The 13,678-nt window shown below is 39.6% G+C and overlaps 1 gene segment (V, D, J or C); it reads right to left on the minus strand.

Moving 5' to 3' along the window:
* Positions 1–1,471: 1,471 nt before the first annotated feature.
* LOC110206673 (T cell receptor alpha variable 14/delta variable 4-like) lies at positions 1,472–3,274 on the minus strand. The segment is given in 2 exon segments: positions 1,472–2,893; positions 3,142–3,274. Coding segments are annotated over 2 exon segments (519 nt in total).
* Positions 3,275–13,678: the final 10,404 nt, after the last annotated feature.

Genomic DNA, 13,678 nt, shown 5'->3' on the forward strand with positions numbered 1-13,678 from the left:
GCAGATCAAAAAGAATTCATGCTACATACCTCCTTAGGAGGAAGCTAGGTGATGTAGTGGATAAAGCTTTGGCCCTGAAGAAAGACTCATCTTCCTGAGTTCAAATCTAGCTTCAGACACTTACTAGCTATGTGACCCTGAGCAAGTCACTTACTCCTGTTTGCCTCAATTTCCTCATCTATAAAATGAGCTGGAAAGGGAAATGGCAAACCACTCCAGTGTCTTTGCCAAGAAAACCCCAAATGGGGTCCGGAAGAGTCAGACATGACTGAACAACAACACACCTCCTGAGAAAGAGGTGATAGACACAATAGGTAGAATGAGATACAGATTTTTGGACATGAGCAAGTCAGGAATGTGTTTGATTGATTACATACTTGTTATAAGTGGGTTTTTTTTCCTTCCCTCCCCCCATGGTGGGATAGGATAGGAGGAAGGAAAAAAATCTGAATTTTAATTGAAAAAAAAATTTAATTTTAAAAAGAAACTAGGAGAGTCAGCTTTCAACGAATCCCCTTAACAGGTTAGAAATGTCACTTTCTCACCATTATACCCCCTACCCACCAAAAAAAAAATTTTAAATGAAAAATAAAAACCCACTAAAAAGAAAAGTTATTGTTACTATAGCTTCTGGCTGTGGAGCCATGCTGTTGTGAGGCTCTGGAGTCTCTGAGCCTACATTGACACTGACACTTTCAGTTCTGGTATTTTCCTGCTCCAGCTTCCCTCCCCACAGTCTCCTGGTATCCAAAGAAAGGGCCATATATCACTTCCCTTCTTCCTACCTGTTGAGGCTAAGGAATCATACGTTAGGTCTGATTCCACCTCATATGCTTTCCAAGGTTGATAAGCTCCGAGTCACTCCAGAGTAATTACTAATTATGTTCAGACCATGGAGTCTGCCTTCTCCCTAAAAACCAAGAAGTCCTTCTGATTATCCAGCCATAACATTCAGTCTAAACTAAACTCAAAGGAGTCTTCAATACTCTGATCCCCTAAACCAGAGGTTCCCAAACTTATTTGGCCTACCACCTCCTTTTCAAAAAAAATTGCTCAGTGCCCCCTTGGAAATCTACTTCCTTTAACCCTTTAATAGTCTTTTTTTTAATTGGCATCACTTCAAAAAATATAAAATATATTTTTTAAATGACACATCTTAAATTTAATAATTTATTATAAATTTGTGGGGGTTTTTCCTATGTTGAAATTTTGATGATGCACTATTGCATCATGCAACCATATAGTTTCATATTGTAAACAAGGCATTACATGCACATGTCCTGTCGATGCATGCTGGACCTCCCAACAATGCACGACATGCTTACCTGCCAACACTTGGTTGTTAAGACCTGTCAGCAGACTTTACCATTGATTGGTTATAACTTGCATTTTGTGTGTTTATTTGGAAAATAACATAACCACTATGACTTTAACTCTGTTTCACAACAGATGAAACATGTACGAACTGTTTTTCAAAATTTTCTTATCTTCTCTTCTTTCCTTATGCTTCCACTGCCCCTTTATTTTTATTCAATGCCCCCTCCAATTGCACCTGAGACCGCTACTGGCCCCTAGTGCCCCACAGGCAGTGGTATCATGCACTTTGGGAACCTATGCAGACCAACCAAAGCCCTAAAGTATGATCCAAGCCCTAAAGAGTTGCCAGTAGAAAAAGCATCGCATTTGAGGTTAGAGAACTTGGGTTCAAACCCCATCCCAAGCATGACCTCAGATCAAGTCATTTAACCTCCCTGGGTCTCAGTTAAATCATAGGTAGATTGATGGGCCTCCGAGGTCCCTTCTAGCACTAGAGCTATGATTATATGATTGATAAATCGTGGGGTGGTTTTCCTGCCACCCTCCACTTCTCCCCTCCTCCCACTAGTCTGGGGTTTGTCTCTAATACAACTTTTCCATCCCCTTTAACATTCTACTGTACCATGCTGCATGTTGTGCCCTTTTGGGGTGAAGCCACAGCTCCTTTGGTGTTAAGTTATGGCCTCTACATTGGACATCATTGGTGTAAGGAAAGCAAGGAATATGTAGTAGACACATTAGTGTGCCTTGAGTAGGAGTGGACCCAGGGACTCCCTGTAGTCATGTTCACCATGGGAAGAGATCCACTTAGCTTTGTGCAGGGAGAGGAGTCTGTAGACAGAGAATTCCAGAGATCTAGAGGGAAATCTGAAAGAGATTGGTTGGAACACTTCTGGAAAGATCATGGATGAGATTCTTATAGGATAATGATAAGATACGATTAGACTATAACTTGCAACAGTGAAGCAAATACCCACATCAGTGAGATCACAGGTCCTTCAAAGCACCCATATGATTGATGATAAATGAATGATTTGAGAATGAGTGCTCCTAAAGAATGTGGTTTCTACATTTGCTTTATGAGTCCATTTATGGAAGGGCACATGTTAGAGTGCAATGGCCTTCCTGTCAGCTCCACCCAGCTGTGGTGCTCCAGTCCCAGTTCCTTCCTGTCTAGGTTTGCCTGTCTCCTCATGAGGCTTGTGCAGCAGGTAGCAGTGGCATGGTGTGCGCTGATCTTTCTGTATGGCTCCTCCTGTGATTCTTCTCACTGTGCCCACGCTGAAAACACAGAAATACATTGCTGAGTCTTGCAGCTGGGAGGCCAAAATGGTGAAAGTGATGGATTTGTTTACTTTCTGGAAGTTCACCAAATATCGATCCTCGGTTGCATTTTGTTGGTTATAAGAATTCTGACGGATAAGGAAAATCATCTCCCCGCTGGGAAGCTGTTTGTACCAGAATAGACCATAATTAGTTTCACTGGTGTCATACTTGCAGCTCAGGGTTACAGCTTCCCCCTCTTGTCCAGTCATTGATGATTGCAATTGAGTAACTTTCTTGCCTATACTGTTCCCTACAGGCAAAAATAAGACAAATAAGAATCGGTCGTCAGACATTACAAATAAAAGCATTATAGAAACATTGCAATTTAGGACTAGGGAAGTCTGGTGAAAGAATCCATTTTATTCCCATCTTCCTTCCCTCTGACTGTCAAGACCTCTTGACAAATGCAAACCAATGATCCTCCCTCCCTCTCTCCACCCCTCCAAGTCCCTAGACCTTAAAAGATAGCTCAGCCACCACGTCCAGGGTGTACCTTACCAAGGATGACAGATGCCACAGTTGCCCACAGCAGACTGGAGAGCAACATCTTAGACAAAATGTCTCTGGCTCTGTCCTGAAGCTCAAGCCTTAACCTTCCTCTCTGTATCTGCAGTACCTCCTGTAGAGTCCCTGGGGCCTTCTGATGCTGCACATTCATAACAGGAAATGGGGCTTCTGGTTGGCACAGATTTACATCACTCACACCATACATCCCCCTATATAGCCTGGGAGAATCTAACCCATCCTAATGCTCCATCTAGATTCTAGGCATGTTGGCTTGCTTTGGAAATTGAATTCTATGTTTAGACCTGTCAGCAAACACGAATACACTTTAATATTGAAGATAAATAGAAGTAGATTAATAAATCAACTATTAGATTTGTTCAGCCAATTAATCTTGGACAGGAATTGAGAAGAGGTAATAAAAAACAACACATTATTAACATTTCCCCCCTTAATATCCAATCTTCATTCAGCTCACACATACCTTCTTTTCTCTGCTTAGAATTTAATGTGACTAATAATTATTAATAACAATGTCATTTATAGAGTTCTTTGAAGTATGCAATGCACTTCACAATTATCTCTTTTAATCCTTACAACAACCCTGGAAGATAGATACTATTATTTTCCCCATTTTGCAGACGAGAAAACCAACCAGGCAAGGCTAAGCCACTTATCTATGGTCACACAGCTGGTAAATGTCTGTGACTAAATTTGTGACTAAATCTTCCTGATTCCGAGACCAGCACTCTTTCCACTGTGCTACTCTTTGGTTTTCGTAATGGAAGTCAAATTTATTCCCCTTGAACATATAGATTCCCATATGAATGGAATATGCTTTACATTTAATAAGGTTGCATTTGTATCTAATATCACGAAAAAAATCCTCCTGATTCTCAGAATCTTCTGAGTTGCCTATATTCTTAATGAAAAATAGCAGGAAAAACACATAGTGTAAAAACTTGACTTCCCACTTTGTTTGATTAGAACCTGTGGGAATTTCCCTTTGCAGCACAGGGGCAACATAGCAAACACCTGTGACCCAGGGTTTGCATCTCCAGCACAGGGAATGAGGCTGCAGCCCCAACTAGAGGTTGTCTCTAGAGGCTGCAGGTGTCTGGATAAAACTCATCTGTACAGTATAGCTACCTGAGAGTCTCTACATCAAGGTGCCATTGCAGAGGAGGCTGTGATGGCTAGTTATATTGAGCTCAGAAGTTAGTCACTTTCTCTTTCTTAATACAAGGGCATTCTGAAGGCAGCTCAAACTGGCCCACTAGGGCCGGTTGTAAAACTTTCCACATGAGCATTTACACCTCAGAAATGGGCAAATGCTACAAATCAGGGCTTGATCAATTGTTTTGTGATTGTCAATACTTAATAAAGCTATGGTGAAAGCAGCAATAATGAAGATTAAGCTGAAAAGTCCATCAGGAGTCAATTTTTTCAGAGAATTGGTTGTTAAACATTTAATAGCACACCATTATATAAATATATGGAATAAGTAAAAGAAATAAATAAAAGCCCTTTTCCAGAGACTTATTCGGGTCCTGAAGGCCAAATTTAGACTGGTAAGTATGAGAAAAAAAAATCAGTAATTGGAGGATGATAATGACTGAGATCATACCAAATCACTGGGAAAAGCAATGTTAGAGGGCTTTAATGTGGGGCTGCAATAATGGGTCAAGCAAGAAGGCTTAGCAATCCTTGTGTTCAGGATATATTTAAGATTCAAATGAAACACAAACATAATGCTGAAGTGATAGCAAGAAAGCAGAGCTGAGGAGAAATGGGACTGGAAATAAAAAGAGTTTTTTATAAATTTACCATTTCCTGATTAGATTATTCCACGAATATTTGGAAAGGAGATCTCCATCAAGGTATGGACCTGTATTTATAGCCCTTTCCCAAGAGCTGTATTTCTGAACAGCTTCAAGGGAAGGAAAGGGAAGTTACAGAGGAGGAATGATGGCCCCAAGGCCTTAAGAATAAAGTTACAAAGTGGTGACTGAGGTCCCTACCACCCCAATGGTATAGACTTGAAAGGCATTGAGCTAACAGGTCACAGTCATTCTGTTTAGTGAATTACCATTAAGTCAATTTGAGTTCCCTCTGCTCTTTCTGTGCTCTATCTAACTACAGCTATTGGGCTTTTAAACTCAATTCCTTCAGTTTTCAGAGGTACCACAAGGTGTATCTTGTGAATATTTCCCCTGGGACACAGAGGAGTAACTATGGAGTAAGTTAAGGCTCATATCAAAGTCATGAGAATCCTGTTTCCCTTAAATACTCCCATGCCCCATTTCCCACTCTCAGTAACTACAGCGTTTCAGGAGCTCAGAAGCAGTGACAGGGTTTGTCTGGGGTTTATCCAGCTCCCTGGAGATGTCTCAGAACAAGACTCTGAGGAGAAACTCAGGACCCCTCCTATACCTCTCAGAGTTTATGTTCAGCTCTCCTTACAGTCCCTGTCATTGCACTATAAAGAGCACAATAGTATGCTACTGAGGCCACCATTTGGACAAATGCCTTCAGAACTTCGTTGAGGATACTGGACATGCCAGAAAAGAAAAACAGAATAACTGGCATTGCAAGAGCAGTTCAATGTAAGTGTACCCTTTCAGCAATCGTGAGATAGCCTTCCGTCTGGGTCACTCAATATCCATTGGTGCTTCCTAAAAGAGAAAAAGAAAATGATTATGATGAAATTGGTTATGTAACAGAATAATCTCCAGCGGGCTAACAGGCTAAAAATGCTCAAGGCCAGACCAAAGGAAATGACTAAAGCTTTGAGTGAAATGACAACTCACTGAACATTAGCAAGACCACAAGCACTGAACCTGGAACAAAGTTCATGGCTAGTTGAGGAGAAAGGAGAATGCTGAGTTTTCCTCCTAGAGGGACACAAAGCTCAGAAAGTCCTATGCTCCAGCCTTAGGTTCTTGGTTCGCTCTGCTGAGGACTTGAAGGTTCATGTATTAGACCTTTCTTTTCTATAGTTTGTCACAGTTTTGAATTAAAAGGGGGTGTTTTCAGAGTTGTTGTTCATCCTTCATTCTCGAAGAGGACCATGTGTTCAGAGAAGAATGCATTTGTGCAAATGACCTGATGGATCATGATACATATGTGGAAACTATCGCCTTCTTGTGGACAAGATAATAGCTTGGGAAAAGAGATTCAACTGAACAGACATGAAGTATCAATCAAAGAATCAACAAGCATTTATTAAGAATCTACTTTGTGCCAGGCACTGTGATAAGTGCTGAATATATAAATACAAAGATCATCTTATTCAAAGACTAGCTGTAATTTCCAGAGTGGGATAGAAAGATACACAAAACGCAAGCCCTATCCTCATTCAGCTTATGCTTTAGAGAAAGCACATCCAGTTTTCTGAGCTCTTGCCTTGCAATCCCTTTTCTCAACTCAATTCTAAAAGCTGGAAGAGTGTGGGGAGGGAGGGAAGGTGGGATAACAGGCAGCTATAGGAGGTTATAGTATGGGGTTTTTTTAGGGGGAAAGTGAGGTTACCAGAGTAAGAAATTGGAAAGACAAGGCTTGTATCCTTCACACATTTGCCTAAGACATCCTTTGGGTGCCATATACTTAATAATCCCTTTAAAGCACGTGTGTATTCATCTATTAACAACAGCAGCAGTAACAACAACAATATAATCATTGTAATATATCTGTGTCCAAAACTTTTGCCTGCACTATCTATAATTTAGTCAGCTATGCCACGAGAATCAATAACAAGACATTTATACAGCATTTTTAAAGTTGGCAAAGAATATTATCTTATTTGTTCTTCATAACAACATTATTGGATATTATAGGTATTATTATCCGTATTCTATTAGAAAGTAAACTGAGTTTTAAGGACTTGCCAGTAGTCATGCATTAAGTGTCAGAGTGAGATTTGGAGACAGGTTTTCTTTTCTTTTTTTTTTTATTATGTCTTCCTTCCTCCCTCCTCACCCACCCTCACTGAAAAGGCAAGCAACTTGATAAGGTTATACATGTGTGGTTATGCAAAACACTTCCATAGTAGTCATGTTGTGAAAAACTAACTATATTTCCCTTAATCCTATCCCACCTCCCATTTATTCTATTCTCTCTTTTGACCCTGCCCCTCCTCAGACTTGTTTGCTTCTAATTACCCCCTCCCCCAACATGCCCTCCCCTCTCTCATCTCCCTGCTCAATTGCCCCCTTCCCACCCCCCACTTTCCTGTAGGGTAAGATAGATTTCCATACCCAACTGAGTGTTTATATTATTCTCTCCTTAAGCCAAATCTGATGAGAATAAGATTCATTCATTCCTTCTCACCTCACCCCATTTCCCCTCCACTGTAAAAGCCTTTTCTTGTCTGGTTTCTGTGAGATAATTTACCCCATTCTACCTTTCCCTTTCTCTTTCTCCCAGTATAATCCTCTCTCACCCCTTAATTTTGTTCTCCAGATACCACCCCTTCATCTTCAACTCGCCCTGTGCCCTCTATCTATCTATCTAACTATCTATCTACATACATATAATTTTTCACTCCCACTACCCTAAAACTTACAAAGATCTCATGAGTTACAAATATTATCTTTCCATGCAGGAATGTGAACAGTTCAACCTTAATAAGTGTCTTGTGATTTCTCTTTCCTGTTTACCTCTTCATGTTTCTCTTGAGTCTTGTATCTGAAAGTCAAATTTTCTATTCAGCTCTGGTCTTTTCATCAAGAATGCTTGAAAGTCCTCTACTTCACTGAATGTCCATTTTTCCCCCTGGGTAGGCAATTGTTGGTTGTAATCCTATCTCCTTTTCATCCAGAATATTATATTCCAAGCCCTGCCGTCCCTTAATGTAGAAGCTGCTAAATCTTGTGCTATACTGATTGTGTTTCCACAACACTTGAATTGTTTCTTTCTGGCTGCTTGCAATATTTTCTCCTTGACCTGGAAACTCTGGAATTTGGATATAATACTCCTAGGAGTTTTCCTTTGGGCATCTCTTTCAGGAGGTGATCAGTGGATTCTTTCCATTTCTATTTTGCCCTCTGGTTCTAAAATATCAGGGCAGTTTTCCTCGATAATTTCTAGAAAGATGATGTCTAGGCTCTTTTTTTGATCATGGCTTTCAGATAGTCCAATAATTTTTAAATTGTCTCTCCTGGATCTATTTTCCAGGTCAGTTGTTTTTCCAATGAGATATTCACATTGTTTTCTATTTTTCATTCTTTGATTTGTTTTACAGTGTCTTGATTTCTCAAAAAATCACTAGCTTCCAGTTGCTCCATTCTAATTTTTAAGAAAGTATTTTCTTCAGTGAGCTTTTGGACTTCCTTTTCCATTTGGCCAATTTTGCTTTTTAAAGCATTCTTCTCCTCATTGGCTTTTTGGACCTCTTTTTCCATTTGGGTTAGGCTATTTTTTAAGGTATTATTTTCTTCAGTGTTTTTTGGAGTCTCCTTTAGCAAGCTGTTAACTTGTTTTTCATGATTTTCTTGCATCACTCTCATTTCTCTTCAGTTTTTCCTCTCTTTCTTACTTGCTTCTCAAAATCCTTTTGAGCTCTTCCATAGCCTGTTTTTATTTTTCTTGGAGGCTTTGGATGTAGGAGATCTGACTTTTTTGTCTTCTTCTGGTTGTATGTTTTGATCTTCTTTGATACCAAAGAAAGATTCTATGGTCTGACTTTTTTTTTTGTGAGGTTTGGTCATAATCCCAGCCAATTACTTGAGTTTTAAACTCTTTGTTAAGGTAGGAGTCTGCTTCCAGTGTGGAGAATGTACTGTCCCAAGCTTTGGGGGTTTTGTGCAGCTGTTTTCAGAGATACTTCTAGGGCCTTGGAAATTTTCAGTTCTTCCAAGGTGGTATGATAAGGGGCGAGGTGTTTATTCTTTTCCTAGCCTGTGCTCTGGTCCACAAGCACTCTTTTCTGCCTTGGAACTGTGAAGAGGATTTTCTCTGTACCATCACTACAAGCTCCACCATGTCAGCACTCTTCCTCACCCCAGGTTTGCCACCCAGAACTGTGACCCAGATTCAAGCATGGGCAAAGCAAGAGATTTCTGCCTCAGCACTGGCAAAGAGATCCCTGCAATCCCCCTCTGATCAGCCACCCAATTCCCCCTCAGTCTGTAGGATGGAAGCTCTGGGGGCAGACGCCACCCCAGAGCCGTGCTCAGGGACTGGGGCTGGGACCAAGCTTCTTTCTCTCACCACAGTCACACTTTTCCCACTGACCTTCTAAGTTGTCTTAGGCATTTGGCTGGAAACCACCATAGCTGCCCATGATTCAGTCCTCTGAGGCCTACTCCAGGTTCACTGAGGCCTGTTTTACTTGTGCGCCCACACCAAACTATGCTACTCTCCCTACCCAGCATGATAGACCTTTCTAATCAACCATCTAGGCTGTCTTGGGCTGGAAATTTGTTTCACTCTGTCTTTTTGTGGGTTCTTCTGCTATAGAATTGTTTAGAGCCATTTTTTACAGGTATTTAGAAGGGTTTGGGGGAGACCTCAAGCAAGTCACTGCTTTTATTCTGCCATCTTGGCTCCTAGAGACAGGTTTTCCTGACTCCAAGTTGGGCACTCTGGCCATTATGATATCTGTTCTCAGGGATATGCCTAAGGCTGGTTATACTGGTTCTCAAGAGGTGATTGTTAAATTTTCAATGTCAACATTTACACCTCAGAAATCAGCAAATGCTACCAATCAGGACTACATTTATTGTTTTGTTGATTATCTAAATTTTTAAAAATGATGGAGAAAAAGTTTTTGAAATAGATTGAACTTAAAAATTTGTCATGCATACTTTTTTGCAGAAATCCAATTGTTAAACATTTATCAGCATGTACCTGCCTAATCTTAAAGTGTGGCTGTAAGTCTCACAGTCATTTTCTTTTGCTCTCAAAATTGAATGCCTCACTATTAAGAACATAAGGTCTTCCCAGTATCTTACCCATAATATGGTTGATTTCTTACATTCATGATGATAAGGCAATTCATTAGTGCTGCCTCACTTTCTTGGATATGTTAGGTTTAAGGTCTCTGCTCCCACTTATTTGGATTGCTCAACATCTCTTAAGCAAATGAACACCAACCAGTGGATACTTGTAATCAAGTCAGCATTCTCCAGGATTTGTATTTGTTTTCCACAGTCACCACAATGATCCCCCAAATAAGACACATAGAATTCATGTCTCTTCCCCCTTAGGCTTATGAGACAATGACTTTATCCTGCTCTCCAGAAACCCTTCAACTCACAGGCCAGCTCAAAGCTTTCAAGTTGCTAATGAGGTTCCCAGAATCTCCATTTTTCTTCTCACTCAGGTAGAATAACATTCCATTTGGAACCTGGGTCATGGGTTCAGTTACTAGATATAGCTTCTCTGTCTCTTGGAGCTCTAGGGACACTTTGAAAGACATATCCAAGTCTTAGTTGTTGTTGTTGTTGTTGTTTTTTGGATGTTCCTCAGATTTAATAATAGTAATAGCTAGCATTTATATAATGCCTTCTATGTGCCAATAACTGTACTACTTTACAAATATTATCTCATTTGATCCTCACAACTATCCTGGGAGATAGGCACTATTATTATAACCCTGCTTCATAGTCGAGGAAACTGAGGTTAAGTGACTTGACCAGGGTCACAGAGTTAGTAAATTTCTGAGGTAGGATTTGAACTCAAATTTTTCTGATTCCAGGTCCAGTATTCTACCCACTGTGCCATCTGGCTGGCTCAAGGTTACACCCTGTTTGAAACATCCACTCATCTATCCATTCACAACACTCCCTTTCCAAAGGCTGGAGAAGCCATTTGGTATAGTGGAATGAATACTGAATTTGGAGTCAGAATATCTGGGCTCAAATTCTGACTCCTGTGGTTACCTGTGTAACCTTGAGCAAGTTACCTCACCTCTCTAAGCCTCAGTTTATTCCTCTGTAAGAGGACAGAGTTGGATTTGATTAGCTTTAAGTTGGAGCTATGATCCTATCCCATGACCTGGGGTCCCAACTTAAGTACATGTATTTTTTTCCTTCATATTCCTCTTTTGTTCTGCTGCTCTAAGAAACACAGAGGATTGTCAGACTGATTGCCTATAAATGAGACATAATCTCAATTCCTCTAATCCCATTTACTCCGATTCTGACCAATTAGCAGAATGAACCCATCTTCTCAACCATTCCATTTCTGTGAGAGGACATAAGGGAACTGCCATCTTGTGGTCATATCCACAACTACTTGTATCACTACCCACATACTATGTTCCTTTTTTTTAATTCATAGACTATTAATGAAATAAAGAACATACTTTCAATTCAAGTTGAGCATTGTAGCAATAATTCTCAAAATAAGTAATTTATCACAGTGCTCTCTAACTCCCTTTTTCATATCAATAAAAATTACTTATATCAGCAAAAAATTACAACTATAGCAATATGTTTAGGAACGATATGTTTCTAAAATGTGTTTTAGCTGTCATAATTTAATATACAATATAATTCAAACACTAGCTGTGTGACATTGGGCAAGTCACACTTAGCTTCTCTCCTCAGTTTCTTCATTGGAAAAATGATGGTAATAATAACTCTCATACTTAATCCCCAGGTCCATTATGAGGATACAATGATGTATGCTGGTTGCGCTGCAAACCTTAAAATGACCTCTTAATGCCAGATATTATTGCAACTGCATTGTCGTTGTTGTCGTTGTTATTGTCACTGTTTTTGTTATTATTGCTGCTGTCATTGTTACTGCCTTTGTGATTGTTTTTGTCTTTGTGAAAATCTGATTAGGAGGGAGCTATCCAATCCCTCATTTCTTCTTTTCACTAGGTTTAATTTTTCACATCACTCTATTCTGGGAATAAACTACCTCCCCTGACAGGTCGTACAAATGCATTAAGATAAAGCAAAGTGGGCCTCTTTAACCTTCCCCTAGCACCAGGTTATAATTCACTCTGTAGTAAACAGATTTGGTAGAGTATAAAACTTATTGTTTTGTCTTCTGAGTCTTTCTGAGTTCTGCTGAACTAAATTAAACTGTTTAGGTCAATAATCTCAATTAAGTAATGAAAGGCAAAACCCACAGGTTCCATAAATTTTAGAGCAAGAAGGATCCTTATCTAGTTTAACCCTATAAATTTATGTAAGAAAAAATCAACCAAAAATGATTGTCCAAAGGTCACATGTGACAAGCAGGAGAATGCTGCCATACTGCTGTGTGTAGTCTCTGTATACTCATTGTATTCTCAGAATCCCTGTAAGGGCCTGAACGCTACCCTCTAGAAGGTCATTCCTCTCCAAGCTCCACTCTCTACATTCATCTCTGCCTTACCACAGAAGCCTCCTCAACCTGGAAGTTCATGCCACAGCCACATTTCTGACACTGGAAATACTTTCTGCTCTTGCAGCCCCTTTCTCTGATTGGCCAATTCCTCAAAGAAACTCTATTTTAAGCAAAATGCACAGGCCAGTCAGAATTTCATTCCTTTCCAGTCTCCACTCCTTACTCTCCAGACTTTCTTTACCATCCTCCACCCAGGTACTTTCCCTTCCCAAGTTTGCCCCCTTTTCAGTTTTCTTTTGTGTTTCTTCTTCCCTCTTTAGAATGTAAGCATCTTGAGGGCGGGGACTACTTTCCTTCTGCTTCTATTTGTATTCCCAAGGCTGCACACAGTGCCAGGCACATAGTGTTTAATAAATGTTTGTTGGCTTACTTTGTTGACACTAGAGCTTCTAAACATTAAGACGTTGCTGGCTAAAAAGAAAATGAGGGAAAGGAAACAATCTATAAATCAAGATATATTAATAAATTGGATTACATTAGCATAAAATAATGCCCTTACACAACAAAATAATCAATCAACAAATTTTTATCAAGCACCTCATATGTGTCAGGCTCAGTGCTAGGTACTGGGGATACAAGTACAAAGAATGAAATAATCCAGTCTCACCAAGTATTTACATTCTAATAGAGGAAACAGAGAAAGAGAGGGGGGCGGACAGAGAGAGAGAGAGAGAGAGAGAGAGAGAGAGAGAGAGAGAGAGAGAGAGAGAGAGAGAGAGAGAAGAAAGAAAGAAAGAAAGAAGAAAGAAAGAAAGAAGAAAGAAGAAAGAAAGAAAGAAAGAAGAAAGAAAGAAAGAAGAAAGAAAGAAAGAAAGAAAGGAAGAAGGAAAGAAGGAAAGAAAGAAGGAAGAAAGAAAGAAAGAAAGAAAAAAGAAAGAAAGAAAGAAAAAAGAAAGAAAGAAAGAAAGAAAGAAAGAAAGAAAGAAGGAAAGAAAGAAGGAAAGAAAGAAGGAAAGAAAGAAAGAAAGAAAGAAAGAAAAAAGAAAGAAAGAAAGAAAGAAAGAAAGAAAGAAAGAAAGAAAGAAAGAAGGAAGGAAAGAAAGAAGGAAAGAAGGAAGGAAAGAAGGAAGGAAAGAAAGAAAGAAAGAAAGAAAGAAAGAAAGAAAGAAAGAAAGAAAGAAGAAAGAAAGAGAGAGAGAGAAAGAAGAATCAAGGTTTTATACACACACACACATATATACTCATA

Source organism: Phascolarctos cinereus, unplaced genomic scaffold (assembly GCF_003287225.1).
Source record: "Phascolarctos cinereus isolate Bilbo 61053 unplaced genomic scaffold, phaCin_HiC Scaffold_3;HRSCAF=262, whole genome shotgun sequence".
NCBI classification, from domain to species: domain Eukaryota; kingdom Metazoa; phylum Chordata; class Mammalia; order Diprotodontia; family Phascolarctidae; genus Phascolarctos; species Phascolarctos cinereus.